Source organism: Lepidothrix coronata, unplaced genomic scaffold (genome assembly GCF_001604755.1).
Source record: "Lepidothrix coronata isolate B3197 unplaced genomic scaffold, Lepidothrix_coronata-1.0 Scaffold16, whole genome shotgun sequence".
Classification (NCBI taxonomy): domain Eukaryota; kingdom Metazoa; phylum Chordata; class Aves; order Passeriformes; family Pipridae; genus Lepidothrix; species Lepidothrix coronata.
Genome location: NW_016690196.1, coordinates 956,308 through 975,599, shown reverse-complemented (window position 1 = coordinate 975,599; position 19,292 = coordinate 956,308). Strand labels below are relative to the sequence as shown.

The window sequence follows — 19,292 nt, the reverse complement described above, 5'->3', positions numbered from 1 at the left end:
CCCTCCCACACGGTGCAGTCCTTTAGAGGAACAGGCTGCTCCAATGTGGTTTCCCTGCAGGGGTCACAAGTCCTGCCAGAAAACCTGCTCCAGGATGGTATGGGCTCCTCTTTCCACAGGTTCACACATCCTGCCAGGAGCCTCCTCCAGTTCCCATAGGGCAACAGCCTCCTTTGAGCACATCCTCCTACTCTGTGGCTGCAGCTGGATCTCTGCTTCCCTGTGGACTTCCACAGGCTGCAGGGGGAGAGCCTGCCTCACTGTGGGCTGCAGGGGAATCTCAGCTCCAGTGCCTGGAGTACCTCCTGCCCCTCCTTCTCCACTGACCTTGGTGTCTGCAGGGCTGTTTCTCTCACATATTCTCACCCCTCTCTCTGACAGTAGTAATTTTCCCCTTCTTGATTATGTTATCCTCAAGGCGCTACTACAATTGCTGAGGGGCTTGGCCTTTGCAGTGGTGGGTCTGTCTTGCGGCTGGCTGCCATTGGCTTCATTGGACATAGGGGAAACTTCTAGCAGCTTCTCACAGAAGCCACCCCAGTAGCCCCCTCCTACCAAAACCTTGCCATGCAAACCTGATGTTGTTATAGCAGCATCATGCTGTTTTTAAAATTATTTTGAGAGCTCTAAGTGGCTTGTGATAGTTCTGTCCTCTTTGGCTTATTGTAACATTTGCTAGAAATGGCCTCCTTTGAAAACTCATGCAGGTATCCCAAACCACACCTTGTGTACTGAAATGCAAATTTTACAGAAATTAAGAGCTGAAGTTCAGAACGTAATCCATTAGAATTACTTTTTTTAAAAAATCTCTTAAAAAATTACTCCGATAAAAAATATACCCCAACCAGGCAAGGTTTCTTCTATTCTGAGTTTCTAACACTGCTACCTTTTTAGCAGAGTTCCCCATCTTGTCCTTCAGCAAAATTGGGTTTCACAATTAAAATGTTCCTCTGGGTAATTACTGATCTGGGAGATATGCTCAGACAGAACCAAGCAGAGCTTATACCTTACCAGATGAGGATGTTGGTGCCTCTCTTTATAGAGGGAGCAATAGATGGAAAGCAAAAGAGCTGAGCTCTAAGGTTTTCCTTGCTTCTTCGCTTTCAGACAAGCATCTTAATCACCATATCAGGGACATCGCCAACTGTGTGTGTGGTGCTTTTTGTGCTGTCTGTGAAAACTGCGGGTAGGAAATAATGCAGAGTTCATAAGACCCATAGAATATGCAACTGTGTAAAGAGAAAGCATGTGATTTATTAAATTCTGTGTGTGTGTGCCCACTGATGAGGCTAGTTCCAATAGATACTGCCCCTTACATCAGATATTAAACAGCTTCAAATGGCTTCTTTTGTACAATACTTTTGATCATCAGTAACCATTTAAACTAGGTTGTTAAAAGCATTCACTTGCAATTTTCATTCCTTACAAATTAAACATTTGTGATCCTTCTACATGCTAATTATTTATTCTTTTTTTATATGCATAAACTCTTGAGGCACATAAAATTGCTGGGCCAGAATTAACTACAGTTGAGTATTAATGAGATCAAACAGACAGTTAATGGCTTTAAAAAGTGAACTATGGTAGAATCCCTTATGTATAGTCTTTTTTGGAGGTTATTTAAAATTAATAAGTTAGAGCTAAGTTCTGTTCCAACTGAAGTGTTAGGAATTTTGTTATTCACTTTAGGGAGTCTGGATTTTAATTTGTTTTGCTTCACTACAGTCCACCATCTGCCTCGTCAGGTGAAGCACACATGAGGAACCTGTGAACAGTTTCCATAAACAGTTGGCTTGCACCTGGGAGGTCAAGAGGAAATTATCAATTTTGTGAGAAGTTTTTGCTTGCCAGTAGACAAATAGGGGAGGCAAAGAGCTGATACTTTGTTACTGCTTTTCCTTCTCCCATCACCATTACTATGAACCTTTTTAGAGTCTCTTTTTCGCTGTAGCTTTGTCTCCATTTCTCTTTTGGAGCATCAATAGGAAGAGCTTTGTTTTGAAGCTGCTGTGCAGCTCATCAGTCATTTGTGTTATTTATTGGGAAACAGCTGGGCCAAGGGATGGAGACATACTTTAAGACATTTTTCATGCCATAGCATCTCCGTTGATATGCATAGTTTGGTTGAAAAAAAAAACAACTCAGAATTCTTCCTTCGGGAGAAATATTATTAAAACATTTATAATCAGTTATAACTAAAGTACTAGTCCACAGAAACAAACTCCTCCACTCCTTCTCATCCCTGAGGTTTCTCTGGTTTTTGAAACAGAGATGTGAAATCTTCAGATCAATATCCTCTTTTCAAAACATCTTCCTCCCCCTGTAATGGTAGACCAGGGAAGTGGTTTTGAAAGATTGTGTGATGGGAAAGAAGGTGATAGGAATCTACTCTGAGTTGTAGGTTATTTGTCTAAGGTCTAGATGTTTCTACCAGTAAGGATTAGGAAAGATAAATTAATCCAATGGTAGCCTGTTGGTTTTATCTGTCCTTGCATCTGTCTATCTTCACATAATCCTAATATAGTCTGCAATATATCATTGTCCAGAATATCACAGAATCACAGAGTAGTTAGGGTTGGAAGGGACTTCTGGAGGTCTTCTAGAATATGTTAGATGTTGCACAAAAAAAAAAGATGACACAATCTGTACCCTAAAGAACTTAGTCTTGAACTTGTAAGATTGTTAGTTATAATAAGTTTTCATTATGTCTCTAAAGTATCCACCAGAGGAATTATGCTAGAGTGGGTGGAGCTCCTGAGAAGATTGGCATGGGGCAAGGCAATTTCTATTTTAAAGTGTTGAGTTTTCATCAGATGTTTCTATTTTTCAGTGGGAAAATAAAATTTCATCAATGTAGACTTGTCAATCCTTATTCTTTGAGTAAGCCTGGATAAACTGTTTACCAGAAGATGCTGTAGAACACAGTTTATGGTAAGTATTAGAAACAGAATAAGAAAAGAATGAGTGGTAGTTTAGCCTATATGGGTACAGCGGGCCAGTTCCCAATGAACTTACTTTTAGTTATGTTAACTTAGAAACTATAGGTCCAGAAAATACTGGAAATGGCAAAATGAAATACTGAGGGGTTTTTTCAAATGGAAAAGGAATAGCTTGCATAATGAGTAACCAATAAATGTGGGAGGGTTTCCTTTTTTTGGATCAAGACAAGATGGCTTCCTATCCATTCACTTAGTATAAGGTAATAGGACATTTTGAGTTTCTCTCTCCTTGAATATATTTTTATAGAGAGATTTCTAGCTGTAAATGTCCAAATTAATTTATAAATACAGCTGCTGAACTGGAGTACATTAGGGAATATTTTTGCTTTACTACTTAGTGTTCCTATTGAAGTTCCTTTGAAATAAGCTTTACTTTTGGTTTTATGTAGGTACCTTTCTTGTCTTACAGTTGGTTTTGTTCTATAATAATTTAACTAATCATTTTCATATATCTCATTCACTGTAGCAAGTGAATTTTCCACATCTCATCTGCATTGCTTTAATTTACTGATTATAATTTGCTCATTAGAAATCATGATTCGGTCAAAAAAAATTCTTTTCATCTGTTGTGATGAAAGTCTCATTCCTTTGGAATAGATTACTTGAAATTTTATGCTTTCCCAGGTAGGGTTTTTAAGCTGACATACCCTCTGCTTAAAAAAAAAAAAAAAAAATCTCAGCCTGTAAATCTTACTTCAATATAATACAATATTTTAGCACAGAGATGTTGGAAAGAGCGATAAATATTTCCCTCGATTTTGTAAAAGATAGCTTGTACCAGACTAATGTATTTCCATTTCCACTGATAATGTAATTGACTACTTAAGCAAAGCAAGGCAGTAGATCTACTCTGTATCAGTCTAAACAAACCATTTGTTGGATTAGAAATTACACAAAGGAAAGACAGCAGTGGGTACTGTAAAATCGTGAACAGGGAGTGTACAGCAATGTTGTTTGGGAATCACTGATCCTCAAGGTCGATGCCATTTATATTGTAACTAGTGTATTCTGTGCTCAAAAACTGGTTTGAGAAATATTGCGACTGTTAGGAAGAACCTGGGAATTCTGCAAAAGAATAGGGTAATATCATAGGTGATTTTATGGTCTGGAGTTACAGAAATGTTACTTACTACTGCAAAGCACAAAATCATTCATTTGCAGATGAAAAGTAAGAATAGGTGCTACAAATGAAAAAGTGAAAGAGCATGGATATTAGAGCAGGGCATCTTACCTTACTATTGGCCTAGGCTCTTTAACTTTTCATAGAATAGGATTAAATGAAAAGCTTTATTATATTTCTCAGGTTGTTGTTCATTCAAAATAGGTGTAAAACATTACTAACCTTTATTAATGTATCACTCCGTTGTGAGTGTGGTTAAATATCAAAACAGGCACCCAGAGATGATTGTGTAGTCTCCACCCTTGGAGATACTCAAAACTTCACCAGACAAAGTGCTGAGCAACCTGATCTAAGTGGACCTATTTTGAGCAGATTAGACTAGATGACCTCCAGGGGTATCATCTAACCTGAATTATTTGATAATACTGTCTGCTCTTTTGTTTGCTGGAATGCCAGTTGGAGTTCCTTATTTCCCTCTGCAGTGGTGCTCTTCCTTATAGTCATGTGAGCTTTTTATGTCCACTTCTCAAAGGGGTGTCTGCCTTCCCTAGGATTCAGTATGACACAGGTGATTCTGGCAATCACTTGTCTCCTTGCTAAGGGTTAATCCTCAATCTTTCAGTAGAATTTCTTCAAGCTTTTTTTCTACAGATCCCACCATGCAGTTTCTTATCAGAGACTGGGTTAACACCTCAAAATTGTTCTTTGCAGACTTTCTGTATTTTCACCTTTTTTTTGTCATCTCTGCTTAACAACATTTCTCATGTTTCATTTTTCATGGAGTTTATCACTCCTAAAGTTCTGCAGTTAGTCTGATCTTGAATTAGTTGAAAATAATAATAAAACATCCTCAGAAGAAACTTTGAGAGAAATAAAGCTACCTCAACTGTTGACTGTTTTGTTGGAATGTGTTGCTTAGAGTTTTAGAAAAACGTTGTAAGAAGATTTTTTTTCTTACGTGCATTTCATGTTTCAGCAGCCATCTGGCTTTTAATTGGTCTGTTTCTTTAGTCTTTGTATCTTTTTACTTTGTTTTACTCTTTGAATTTCACCAATTACAGCAGTCATATGGAGGTAGGGAATGATAGAGGTCTGGTTTAGTCAGTTCTCTGACAAATATGTGACAAAAGTAACAGCTGACTGTTACTGTACCTCCTAAAGGTATATTTCCCTACGGAGATCATTAGAATTAAATTTGAACAAGAAGATACATGATCAAAAGGCAGAAAATAGTTGAGTGATCAAAAAATGCCCTTTCCTCAGATTGAGAATGGAAAAACACTTTTTAAAATTTGTGAGGCTGTAATGAATCTTAAATATATCTTTTGGTTTCTCATGGGGATATAAGTACCATTTTGGTACCAGTGTGATTTTTGTCACTCCCAGGCTTTAGTCAAACTGCGATTTTACTAAATTTTTCATCTTTATACTATTTAAGGGAAACAATTCTTTAGAGAAACTAACAAAAGAAGACAGAATTGCTTAGAGATAGATGCAATGCTATTTACATCAGGTAAGAGGAAACTAGAAGTGCCAAGTATTTAATGCCATCAATGCTTGAAAGGCATTGATAAGTTTTAATCTGGAATAATATGTGTAACTGACCATCAGTAATCAAGAAGATTGAACTTGTGCTTAGTCGGAGAAGGTTTTAGGAATGAAGAGTCGCTATAATAAAAAAGACACTTAAGGCACTTGACTGTGCAGGGTGAAAGCTAAAAAGGGAAATTATTGTAATCCATGAAAATACAACAGGAGAGAGAAATTACAGGGTGGAATCTGGGTTATTGAGGATAAAGGATAGAGCAGGTAAAAGGATATCAAAAGAAGCAGGTTTCTGCCTATGAAAGCAGCAGGATAAAAAGTATTCCGGTATGACAAGTAGTGGTAAAATCCCTTCCTTGTCCTACTATCTTTTCTTTATCTGGATAATGTAAGAATAAAAGCATATGAAATATTGTCTGAAGTAGCAAGGAGAGAGACTTGATCACCCAGGAAACCTTTTCCATTTGAGTTTGGAACTTCTACTTACACTGTTCATGGCTTCAATTTTTAAAGCGATATATCTGGTTTTCTATTTACTGCAGCTAAAGGTAAGCTGCAACAAACTTTCAAAGAGCTATCATTAGAGGTAGTAATTACAAGTCTTAGTTGTCACTGCTGTGTCTCTTCTTTTTAGGAAGCTGCCAAAATATCTGTAAACTCCCTTAAAAAAGTAAACCAACTAACCAACCAACAAAACAACAACATCAAACCACCAAAAACCCCCATATACAAATAAACTCTCACCCAAAACAGTAAGCTAAATTAGATTTGCATGAGGCCTCTGATGTAAAAAGTTTGAATGATGACAATTTAGGTAGCAGTACTTGAAAGTATGTCCCTGGAAATTTTATGTTGTCAGTGGAGGTTTTTCAGAGCCCGTGCTCCTTCTGAAAAACTTAACGCTGCTTAATACAGGAATTCCTAGGAATTTACCAAAGATGAATCCTGCTGTGTTTGTCGCTACTGCCTGACTAACAAGAAGTGCCACTAATTAAGAGCTTTCAGTCTACCCGGACAAAATCAGATATGGTGGAGGAACAGGACAGAATGCACAGAACTGTGTCTTGAAGATTTAATATCAGTACTATGCTTTCTGCCAATTAAGTAATTCTACTGATCAACTTGGAGGAAATTTATTGAGAGGAAGACTAACCAGAAGAAGCAAGACAAAAGAGGTCATGTAAGATGTGATGCACAGAAGAGGCAGGCAAGGGGAGGAGGAGCCAGGGAAATAGAAGAGTTCAAATAAGGGAATAACTAGAGCAAAAGATGGTGAAAAAAAGGATGGCACATGGCTGGAGCAAGCTTTTCTGATGTGGAAAATGCCCAAGAATAAAATTCAGGAGTAGGCCTGTTGTCTTTAGAAAGGCCAGTGACCCCCACAGAAAGATGCTGCTGATTCTACTCTGGCTCCTTCTTGGCATTTCTTTTCTCAAGAGCAAAAATAAAGAAAATCTCACCATGATGAACTGTTCATTCAATATGATACATTTTGAGCACTTACCAGCAAAGTTTAAATTTCATTATGTAAAACATCATCATGTTGGAGGGTAACCACGAGAGAAATTGTCTTTGTTCCCTATCACAAAGGGCTCCACAATGAACTGGAATGAATGAATAAACATCTGGGAAAAAATAATTAGGGAAATGATGGGAAATAAGAGAACTGAAGGATGAAGTTGTGATGGTTGTAGAGAATCTTGTTATGGTACTTGAAGTTTGACAGAGCAGATATGAGCTCTTGCAGTGCTGTTGTGACTCCAAATAAATTTGAGTCGTCTGCAAATGTTGATACAACATTCTTCTTTCTCGATGTATTTTTTTAATGAGATCAAAATGCAAGCTGTTTTCCCTCTGTTGTTTTTAAACACTACTGTGATATCACAGTCTAAAGGGAAGTTATTTTGGCACGTGATAAGGTGCTGAAAAATTTTGTAGTATGTTTTAGACATGATGAGGACAGAGGTGTACCACAGAAAAATTTTAGAGCTTCTTATCGTGATTTTTCATGCCCTAACAATAGCCTAATGGGAGCGTCTTACAGAAATGTATATGAAGAACAGATGGCAGTTTCTGTTCTTAGTCTGTGTCCGTTAAATATATTTCACACATATACCCCAGGCTTATGTATGTTTTGCAAAAAGACAGCCAGGAGCAGAACATTGCAACATTTAACCTCTGTATTGTGCCTTCTTGTATGTGAAATTCAGCTACAGTGTGCTCTGAATTAAATTTGTATGTTCAGGACCTGTGAAATATCTTCTTTGCTAGATTGCTGAGAAATGCCAGACTGAAGTCTAGAGGATGAAACTCCACATGCTGTCGTTTCAGCATCCAATTTAGGGAGCAAGGGCAGTTTATAAGGATTATTTTGGTTTGCACCTGGATACGTAAAAGTGTAGGGAAAAGATCATTATTGAACTGGACTGACCTGCATAATTCATGACAAATGCTAAGTCTGCATAAAGCATATGAGAAGTCCTAAGAAAATCAATAAGGCTACTTAAAGGCTTAGAGCTCATTGCACTTTATTTATGTGGTTTTTTTGAACGGAGGCAAATATCAGTCATGCCAGTAAAATAAATGAAGATCTTTAGTGTTTGCTAATTATTCTTCCTCGTGCTCCTTTTTCATTTGATAATTTATATGACTGCTGTCTTGGTTCCAGTATTAAAATGATCCTGGCAGGCTAGATTGAATTTATGATTAAGGTTCGGATTTTCTTTGACACCAGGGAAATAGTGTCCCTGGCAGGGTGAAGTGACATTATGAAACATCTGGTCAGTTTTTTCCCTCTTTTGGATGCAGTTTTGCCTTTGAGAACTAAAAGCTGCATCTGAAATGCAACTATGAAAGCTTCATTTTATCACCTAAAATATGTTTAATTTGAGGTTTAAATAAACCTTAGATGACTTGTGGATTTGTATAGTGGGTTCTTCTTTTGAAACTTATGTGCTTATGATATGTTACAACACAAACATCTTTCTGAAGATGATGGTATGAGATGGGGGAGGGATCATCTTTTTCTTATCTAAGAATCCATGGGGCAGTCCAAAGAGAAGAGGTAGTCCTGGAGTGCTTCTAACTATTTATTCTAAAGGCCTAGAGAATTGACTCTAATCTTGAACTGGTAAAAACCAATATTGTCCCACTGACATAGGTGCTGACTGAAAATCTTATTTTGTTATATTGTACCAACCAGGAATCTGGCACATGAAATCTGCCAAGCTGAATGGAGGTATTGTGCACGTCTGCATGCTGTATTTGGCTTGCAGACATCATGATGAGTGGGCACAAAAACCACTATGTGGGCACAGTAATTTCCAAATTGATTATGGAAAATATAAAAAGGCCTAAGTGGTGAGGAGTTAATATGTTTTGGAATACAGTTAGCATACTTCCATTTTTTCTATGGACCGATAAAAAATGAAAGGAGACTAAGTGCAAAGAAGAGGCAGCCATAGAAGGGGGAGGTTGAAAGACAATTTCTAATTATAGGCATTAGCTGAAGAGCTTAAGGCTGGAGTTTGGTGAACACTTGAAGTTGTCAGGGCTTTTTATTCCCATTCTTGTACCACAACCACCTTCTGCAGCTGCATATTAAACAGGATAAGACCACTCACTTGGCTGAAGGGGCCTGTGTCTTCTGAGTCCAGTCACAGATGGTATTCACAGAATTTAGGCCACCTTTTAGGAGCTCTGTCAAAATGTTTGAAGTAGCTGCAGGCCAGCTTGACTGGCTCTAGCTACATGTTATTTAGCAAAGCACGTGCATCTCTTGCATTTGTAATGGAAACTGCTGTGACCCTTTCTTATGTCAGGGTGCCCTAGTGCCACACTGGCCCACATGAGCAGTGTGAGTGAGGAGTCGCTAACTGACTCCTGTGATGATGAGCAGAAGCCCAGGACCAGTCCTCCTTGGCTTAAGGAAGCACAGCTAGAAGGAATGCTGCTTTGCATACCCTCTAGCCATAGCTCTGTTTCATTATATGCTCCAACACAATAGTCTACTAGTCCCATATACATTCATATTATCAACCCTGTCAAATCATTCCCCTTTTACCCCACTACTTTGCAGTTCACATGTCCAGGAACAGGGAAGTTAGGAAACTTGGTTTAGACTATCTAGTCGGGCTTCCTGTACAAGAGGTTTTTACGTTTTTACCCTTCTGTCTCATGACTGGTTACCGGATTCTGAATATAAAGACAATCAAGAAATGAAGAAACTTCCTTCAAAACAGAGGCTGGCGCTATGGGTCTCTAAAATTCCAGCACAGTTTTATTTCTCAAAATAATAAGTGTTAATATGTTCATTACAGTCTTTTATCATTGAGTGCATGGAACCATCTTGAAAATACGTATTCATTATGAAGGCATGGAGAACGGCCTTTGATTTTAAACATCACACTACTCTCCTCTACCACGTATTTAGAAACATTCAAATAAAGCTCTGTACCTCAGCTGCAGAAAAATATATTTTAATACCAAAAATCTGAATTTATCTACATTCACCGCAGATCTAATTCAAAGAATAATCTTGAACCAAGCATTCAGCATCCCACAGTTTTGTCGCTGGACATCTCTGGACTAAAATTCAAAAAGCAGACAAGTAAATGTCATTGAAGAGCTTTTATAGTGTGCATATACTCAGGAATGTGTGCATGTGCAAACACACATACATGTGCCTCGCTAGTTGAGATGGTCAGTGCTAGAGGACTGTTACAGAACGTGTGATACATCCTCAGGTGCTAATAATCTAGGTCCTTTTGAGTACTAAGTTTGAGCTTACGGTCCATTTTAAGTTCAATCTTAGCTGCTTCGCATTTCACTGTTAACTCTTGAGTTCTGTCTTGGAATTACTTTAATGGGTGAAACATATTTTGTTTAAAATTGAAATCCACAGCTAGCAGATTTTGTAACTTCTTATATGAAGAATTAGATATAATTAATTACCGAGAAAATATTACATATAACGCACAGTTGGATTTTTCTTTAGTGGATATACCATGTAATTATCCAAATACACTGTATTCCTCAAGGTCTGTGAATAACCTTCTCTCCTGTAAGTTTTTTATTATACTAAATTTGAAAAACTTCTTTGTGGATCATATTGGAACAAAAAAGAGAGCTAAATTTAGCTTTTATTGATGGAATTGGGGCTTTGCAAACTCAAATTTTTGCACAGAAGTTTTAACAGAACTCATCTTGACTGAGCACTGAAACTTTGCTGTTGTGCCAAGGAAAAAGGGAAGATTATAAAGGCAAAGTCACTTAGTGTAAAAACTTGGTATTTGACTTTTTTTTATAACTTCTGAGCTTGGTGTTGAGTTTTGATTGGCTAAGGGAACATATTGGAAGTTTTTGACAGAATCAGTTCATTTTTAAAGGTACGTCTAAACTCTGAAAACAACTCTTTAACTAGTGCCCCAGCTAGATTAAATGTGGATGGGTGTTTTTGGTTGTGGGGTTTTTTTTCATTTTGTTGATTTTTTTTGTTTGTGTGGTTGGTTTTTTTGGGGTTTATTTTCTGCTAAAGAACAAAAAGTAGAATCATAGAATATGCTGAGTTGGAAGGGACTCACAAGGTTCATCGAGTCCAACTCCTGGCCCTGCACAGGACACCCCAAGAATCTCACCATGAGCCTGAGAGCCATTGTCCAAATGCTTATTGAACTTGGATAGGCTTGGTGCTGTAATCACTTCCCTTTGTTTACTATTTGGTTAAACAGAAGACTAGGAAATATATTACCAGATAAGATCTGTTCCAAATTAGTTTTGTTAACTGGAATGCATTTGGCTTCTACTGGATAATCAAACCCAAATTATAAAATGGCAGGAGCTGTGTAGTCACATGCCTTATTTAGTGCTGGTGCTGGAGCCTACTGAATGCTGTGCAAATTTAAAAGTTGGGAGCTGTTCTCCTAGTGAAGAGCAAGTTCATTCTAACAGTGAGGATAACCTTCCTTATCAAGAGGCACCTTGTCCTCGACGAGGGCCCTTTTAAGAGGGCTTTGAATTCCTTTTTGCCCCGTAAATTTGCCTTGCTACTTTCTTTGAATAAGTAAATGGTTTTAACCCATGAAACAGGAGAGCCCAACTTTTTTGCATATCTGGATGGTATCTGTACCAAAATGTATGTATAGAGCAATGACCCACAACTACAGGTCTTCCTGCATTACAGTTTAAGGTATGGATTCCAGTGACTTCTGGAATCAGCGTTTATGATATATAGATACAGCATTTTCCCCTACTTCAGACCTAAATAATGTGAAGTCAGAAACGAACATGTATGTGTTTGGCTGGATCAGATCCCTAATCTCAAATATGGCAGGGTTGGGACTTGGAGATACTGGAGATATGCAAAAACCTGACTGGACAGTATCCTGATCAACCTGCTGTCACTGACTCCCTTTTGACAAGCAGGGATGAGCTACACTGTCTCCAGATCATCTCAGCCCTTCTGTGACAGTGTTACCTTTTTGGTAGCTTTCAACCTGCCAAAGATAGAGATAGGAAAAATGGAAGTTAAGCTAATGCTTTCCACTGAGACACCAGTTCAGTAGCAAACTGCCCATAGGAAACACTACTAAAAGCCACTGGAAATGACTGTGACGGGTTCAGTCCTATCAGTTATTTTGTGGGCTCCAGTGTATTCATTTGCATAAGTTCCACTGGAAAATACTGTGCCATGTCAGACAATATTCTAATGTTGAGAAATTTTGGTCAGAACTTGTGTCAAGGGAGTGATGTACACTTTTAAATTTTAGCTAAACCAGAACTACATTTGACAGATTATTTTATTTTTGTATAATCATTTGATATGAAGAATGTCTTTGAAGAATATTCAGAATAACTCTTTCCTGTATCTACACATGATTGAGTAGGGGATGGAAGATGTCAGAAAGATATGGATTCGTGTCTCATCTTTCCCATGGATTATCGAGGGTGTTTTTATGTCCTTGTAGAGATCACTTTATCTTCTGAGCTTCAATTTCTTGCTGTTTGAAGGTGGCCGTCCTACAACTCTCCATAAAATTCTTCTGGAAACATTGGACATGCTGAGAGCTGCAATATGATTAGTAATGTTAACTATTGAAAAAGAATTAACCAGGCTCTCAAGGGATCTAACAAAAGTTTTATTAAGTTCTGTAACAGGATTATATGCAGCAGAAATAAGCTAAAAACCTTGAGTGTTAGAGTAAAATAGTTTATTTTTTTAATGGGTTAATAAGGCACTAAATTTTTAGAGCACTAGTTATTTCAAAAAGTTTGTAAATAATGTAGGTAGTATGTTTTAGAATAAAATATACTCTAAAGACAGTAAAAAAATCAAATTGTGTTTTTAATGTTTTGCGGTTTATTTGCTGGTGTTACATCTCCATTACTATAACATAGAGAAGTTTAATGTTAAAAAATAGAATAAAGTGTTCATAGTAAGTTGTGGAGAGCATCACTGGTAATTGCAGCTTAGTGATAGGTATGTTGTTTGACAGATTTTAGGGAATAAGAGAACATACTTGAATGTTTAATGGAAGGAAGAGCTGTGCCTGTTCTAGCTTGATGAGGAATTTTTTGCCTGGCCAGGAGATTAAGAGTACTATAATGACCACAGGTTTACTTTATCACAGTTCTTGCTGGGTTTTCTTTACATTGTTTAAGAGTACTAATTTTCAGTCTTTTCATGGGTTCACTTTACAAACATGCTTGATAATCTGAAATAGTTGTAAAAGTTCCCATGAAAACCCTTTATGGTCCACTGAATTAATAGAATATACTGCACTAATCTGTTTTTCTAAGAGTCAAAACATGTATAATTCTCTTTTACACTAGAATTTTTCAATAATGATTTACTTAAAGTTTACAAATTATATTCCTATTACTGGAGTTAATAATTAAAGCTATTAACAAGTACAAAAACAGCGTGGAAATGCTTGATGTACTTGGATACAATGAAGAGGAGTATTCTCCAAGTTCCTACTACAGCTTTCTTACATCTGTTTTGTATGATTCACAGTAAAAGTGGCAGATGTTGGGGACACTTATAGAAGTGCTGTTTGGATAAGCTGAAAATTCAGTATGTTTACCTAAAGACAGAATTGGGGAACTTGTTTGAATTGCATTTTATTTCCAAATTCCTCCACTGAGTGTAGAGAGAAGCTTTACCTGCTGCAATTTAAGGAAATCTAGCAGTGGAGCACTATGCTGAATGACACACATCATTTCCCTGAAGCAGAGGAGCATATTTTGAACTGTCATTTTACTTCAATGTTTGTTTCACTTCTTGGATGTGTTTGTATCCATATAAATGTACATAGTCTCTTTTACAAATGTTTTGAGTACTATAGGCAGTTAGATCAAAGAGCCTTTCAGAAAAAACAGGAAATTAGAAGGGCATAATTCTTCTTTTATAAACACTGGATCCCAGTTAGAGCCTTACACAGGTAAAAGCAGAAAAATTAGATAGCTTAGAACAACTGGAAAGGAAAAGTTCATATGTACAAGACTACAATGTAATATAATGTCAGCTAGAAAAGCAAACCTAAGAGAATACCAGGAAGTTTACATCTTGCCACATCCTTAGAGAGAAGAAACTAAATGCAGAGATGAGAGGACAAAACAAGAAAAGATTGTTTTATTCTTCCCATCCTCACTTTAAGGGCTGATTCCCACTTACTGTGTTGAAAGAAGTAAGCTTTTCTATGTTTAAGCTAATTTTGCAGAGCTTCAAAAGCTTAACTCGTTTTGCTGCATTACCAGTACCTGCACTTTATTGTTTTGGGAAGTGTGGAGTATGACAGTCAGCAACTTCAGAGCGAGTTGTGGGTGGCACACTGCTGAAAGCTTCTCGAAGCAGATGTTGAACCACAGGCCCAAAACCCAACATTCTTTAAAATCTGGAATTTTTTAATAAAGAAAAGTGCTTTTGTTAAGTGGTTATTTTTTCCTTGTCTATTCTCAGGGTTGCTCTTGTGGAAAATATTCCTGAAGGGATCAACTATTCAGACAGTGCACCATCCCATTTGTCTCTTTTCCAAGGCTGGATGAATTTGCTTAATATGGCTGAAAAGTCTGTTGACATAGTATCTTCCCAGTGGGACCTCAATCACAGTCATCCATCAGCATGCCAGGTATGTTCTAGCCTAACAAAAGAGTGGGACTTTAGCAGTCTGTTCTTGTTGTTACACTACTAATTTTATAGAACTACGACCCTTCCCTGTAGCAGACCTATTTTGTTTGGGTAGTCTAAAAATTCATTTTCTTATGGGGATTTTCCTGCCAATACAATAGTTTTCTGAGAGTGGTGGTATGCCTGGACTAGATAACATTCAACACATACTCATATGACTTCCATCTTCGGAAAGGATGTAATTGTGTAATCTTAAGAAAGCTGCCAAATTGTACCTATATTAGCACATCCATAATTTAGGAATATTCATAAATCTATACAGTTATTTTCTACTTGATGCAACTGATGAAATAAAAGAGCAAGCATGTGGATGAATTCTGCAGCCAAGTAGATGGATAGAATTACACTTATAAAGAACAGTATAGTATCAGATGATTCATAGCTTTTCAAAATTAATCTTGGGAGGGACTGGTGTTCAAGATTCCTGCAATAAAGAACAATAGGAAAAATCATAAATCACAGTGAATAAGACAGACATGCATTACAATGATGCTGTGCCAACAAAAACTTTATTCTTGAGAGCAATCCTCTTAGAAATGCGGTTAGGGCAGGTTTCCATTTAGTATCACTTGTGAAAGTAAGATATCAAAGAATTGATAGGCTGTGAGAATATCTCTTCCACTAAATAGATTCTTAGCTGAAAGAAGCAGCTCAGCTGACATGAAATGGGGTTAAAATGACAGCCAGGTAACTGTAATTAATCAACTCTATTATGCTATGTCACAAGCTCTTGGCTTTCCTCTCTAGTTCTGTTGATGCTGTGCAGTAAAAAAATGCCTTTTGGTAGGTAATAGGCAAAGCCTGGTATTTTGAGCAACTAAATTCTACTTCTTTTGGAAGAGCCTGTAGCTTAGTTGCACAGCATACATTAGCTTTTCTTCAGAATAAATTTGCTGCATGTCCATTTAAAATAGTGAAAATCTAAGGTGAGCAGACGAATAGAAAATTGAATTCAAACCCTTCCTTTTAGAATGCTTATAAATGTTGGAATATGGTTTGGGAATAAATTATGGAATATCAAAGTATTGACTTTTTCACAATGTAATTATGCAGCTGAACTTTATTTAAATTTATTGCCTAAGTAACTTCAAACCCATGTACTGTCATTCAAGCAGATGTATTCAAAGAGACAGTGCCTCAGATGTTTCTAGGGTGTGCATGAATTGATATGTGCATGAATCTTTTAAAAGTGTTTTGTATGAAAAAAAATTCAACATATCATTTGCTTCAAAACAGCAGAGCCTAACAAACCCCAAACAAAGGACAAAAAATAGGAAACTAGACGTTGGGATTTCAACAGTTAAGTATCAAATCCATTCACTGTTCCACATTCGCATGCAAAGTAAAAATTGGAAGATATTATTCAGCAGGGAAAGAAAGAAGAGACATCTAAGAAGTGGATTTGTTCTTTCATCCTCAAATACACAGTTAAAGCCAGAAAAATTGAACATTTTTCATAATATTCTATTCTAGTTATCTATTTCTGTCTGCTAGTAGTCTTACAAAAGTGAGTAATTACTTCTGTTTAAGGGCAATTAATATTCCAGTCATCTCCTCATTTGTACAGCAGCGGGGGCTGAACAGCTGATAGATTTTTCTGTCAAGCTTGTCTATTCATGCTAAAACACTATATTGTTATTGGCTGGTCTGATTGCTAAAAAATTGCCAAGAGGCAGTGTTTCTTAGCAAATCGCTGCCCCAGAGAATGTACACAAAGCTTAGTCTGTGAAAGGGAAGGGAGAAAGCTTGTATCGTTACATCTGCTTTCTCCACTTGTGAAATGAAAGTGGAATTTCAGAGGAGCTTCAGTAACTATAATCTAGTAATTGTCTGAATAATAAGTTGAATGTCCTCAAGTCTTTGGAATTTGATTTTGGGAAAATTTGCCCCAAAATAGCAGAAGCATTGTGAAAGGTAAGAGTATTGTACGGTGCTTAGTTACTAAGTTTTAGTTCTTTTAATTATTCTCGTTTTTTAGAAATTAAGGACATAACCATTTTCCATATGGACCCACGCCCTGCTCTATAACTAGCAATTTCCCTTTTATGAATATTCAAGGCTTATTGCAAAGCAAAGTTCTCCACAAGAGCCCTTGAACAGACATGGATTTTTGAAGGAGAAAAGCAGAGTAGGCTAGATTGTTTTTTCTCAATTAGTTACAAGGTTTAACTACATTCTCTATATATCTTTGTGCAGCCAAATACATATATATATATGTCCAATATACATATTGAAGAAAAATAGAGCAGGAAATTCTGCAACTTTATATACGCACATACATACATATGCTCAATACACATATTATCCTTACGTATACATGTTGTCCATCTTGTCTAAATGTATATTGTACATATGTATATATGTATACGTCTGCATATATGAAATTGCAGAATTTCCTGCTCTATTTTTCTTCATTTTTGTTTATGGGTATGTTACCCAGTGTCCTTGAGTCTTGCCTGTCCATATTTCGTTGCTATAAATCTAAATAAACTTTCATTGCTGATTGAGCTGTCCAGGTCACAACACCGTGCTCAGTCATCTGAGATCATGAGTCTTGCTAAATTGGATTCCCTAAAAACAGACACATGCTGGTACAGTATTTCTATGCTTCTACAGCTTAAGCGGTCAAGTAAAAAAATATTTGTTTGGCAAAATAGTGAGTAGGCTTTCTACACTTCCCTTTCTCATTCAAAAGAAAATTACATATTTTGGTAACTTTGTGTTGTCATATCTGTGTTTTCAAGATTACAGGGTAGTTGTCATGTAGAAGCATTGAGGTTTTTGTGGAATGTGAATGTGTGAGTCCTCCCGTGGCAATCTGATGTTTAAAGGTATTAGAGGATAATGGAAACAATTTTTTGAGGGTAGCTTTTAATTAATTTGGAGTGAAAAGAGAGACGTGAATGCAAGATCATACCAGTTTCGTGATTTTCACAGTTCATTTCCTCTGGCTCATCTCATGTTTAGAAACTTTAATTTAGAATGACCTTTTAGATTTCCAGCAAGTCCTTCACAAACTCTGGTTTATTTTTCATAAATAAAAATTATTGCCACTGTGGCTTTTTGGTACTGCCATGAGTATCACACAGTTCTTCCTGGATGGCTATTTGGATGAACATAAAATGATCGAAGAGTAGATCTGCGTCTGAGTTTTATAATTATCACATAAAAAGTAGATGTTTCTAACTTTATTTACCTACCTGCTGTGCATCTCCCAAATGGTTTGATGGGAGAAGTCCCCCACTCCATCTAATACTCTGTCTCACGTAAGCCAGCTGGGCAGCTTTGTAATGAATCTCTGATGACAAGTCATGTGTCACTCACACGTGCACTGGCCAAGGATCTTAAGTGATTTGTTTGGTGAAACAAATCTTAGTGCAAGAGCTTAAGTTCTCTTCCTTGACAATTATAACAAAAATACAAATAATACAAAGAAGGGCACACCTCCAAACCTAGCAGCTACCAGCAGAAATTTGCTACCATGAGCTATAGAGATTGCAGTGTATTTTCTTTTCTATAAGCTCATCTTTACATAAACATCTCTCCTCTTCAGGTGGTGGCATTTCCCTGGTGCAGCTGGTACAGACTGAGGCATAGAAAATAAATTCAAAAAGAAGAGGTTTTAAAGTGAAAGCATGTTCCCTCCTTTTGCATTATCTGTTTCACTAGAAGAATTTGAGGAGAGCATTTAATTTTCTCTGTTCTGTATTAAACAGAAGCATTTAAAGTTAGGATTTCTTTATTTTTTAGCTCTATTAGTTTCTGCCAGCATGCTATGATTTTTAGTGATGTTTTTAAATATACCCAGAGGCTTGATTATAGGAAAACTTTTTAAAAATATTAGTAGAACTATAGAGAAAAAACTGAGAAGAAAAGTCTATGAAATAACCAGGTTTATTTCTACGGAAAGAAAAAGGTAGACATTGTGTAAACTGTAGGAATACAAGTTACTGAAGAGCACAATAATTCGGTTATAGAGTGCTTCATTAAATACAGCATTTTTACGTTTGTATCTCCCCATTTTATTTCTAATAAGGAGTGCATGCTGATAGAGACAACAGCAGGCAAGGGAAATCAACCAGGCTTGAATCAGCCTGTCTGAAGACTCCCAATAAATTGCTTTGGGGGCAATTTCAGGGCCTTTTGGTAATGACACCTTCCTCTGTTTTTAAGAGAAAAAGATTTTGCTGTGGCAGGTACAGTTGGGATTGATGTTTGAGATGTATAGTAATTTACAGCTACCTTGTGAATATCAGTTTGTTCATGTTATAAATGCATTTTACATCCTATTTTGTCACTTTTGGTAGGTTTTTTGAAACAGCCCAGTGAAAAGTATATGAGAATATTTTATCAGGATAAGCAGATTTCTGGTGGTAATGTTTGTTAAAATGCAGATATGCTGTAAGTAGCATGCCAGTTTCATAGCAGTTGGCTGCTACTA

At 36.9% G+C, this 19,292-nt stretch overlaps 1 protein-coding gene across 4 annotated transcripts in view; it reads left to right on the top strand.

Moving 5' to 3' along the window:
* The window catches only part of PLD5 (phospholipase D family member 5), a 177,280-nt gene that overhangs the window by 96,170 nt on the left and 61,818 nt on the right, over window positions 1-19,292 (top strand). For all 4 annotated transcript variants that reach the window (XM_017806839.1, XM_017806840.1, XM_017806841.1 and 1 more), the window contains exon 3: window positions 14,624-14,792. In XM_017806839.1, coding sequence (XP_017662328.1) covers window positions 14,624-14,792 — 169 coding nt within the window. The remainder of the gene's footprint in view (window positions 1-14,623; window positions 14,793-19,292) is intronic.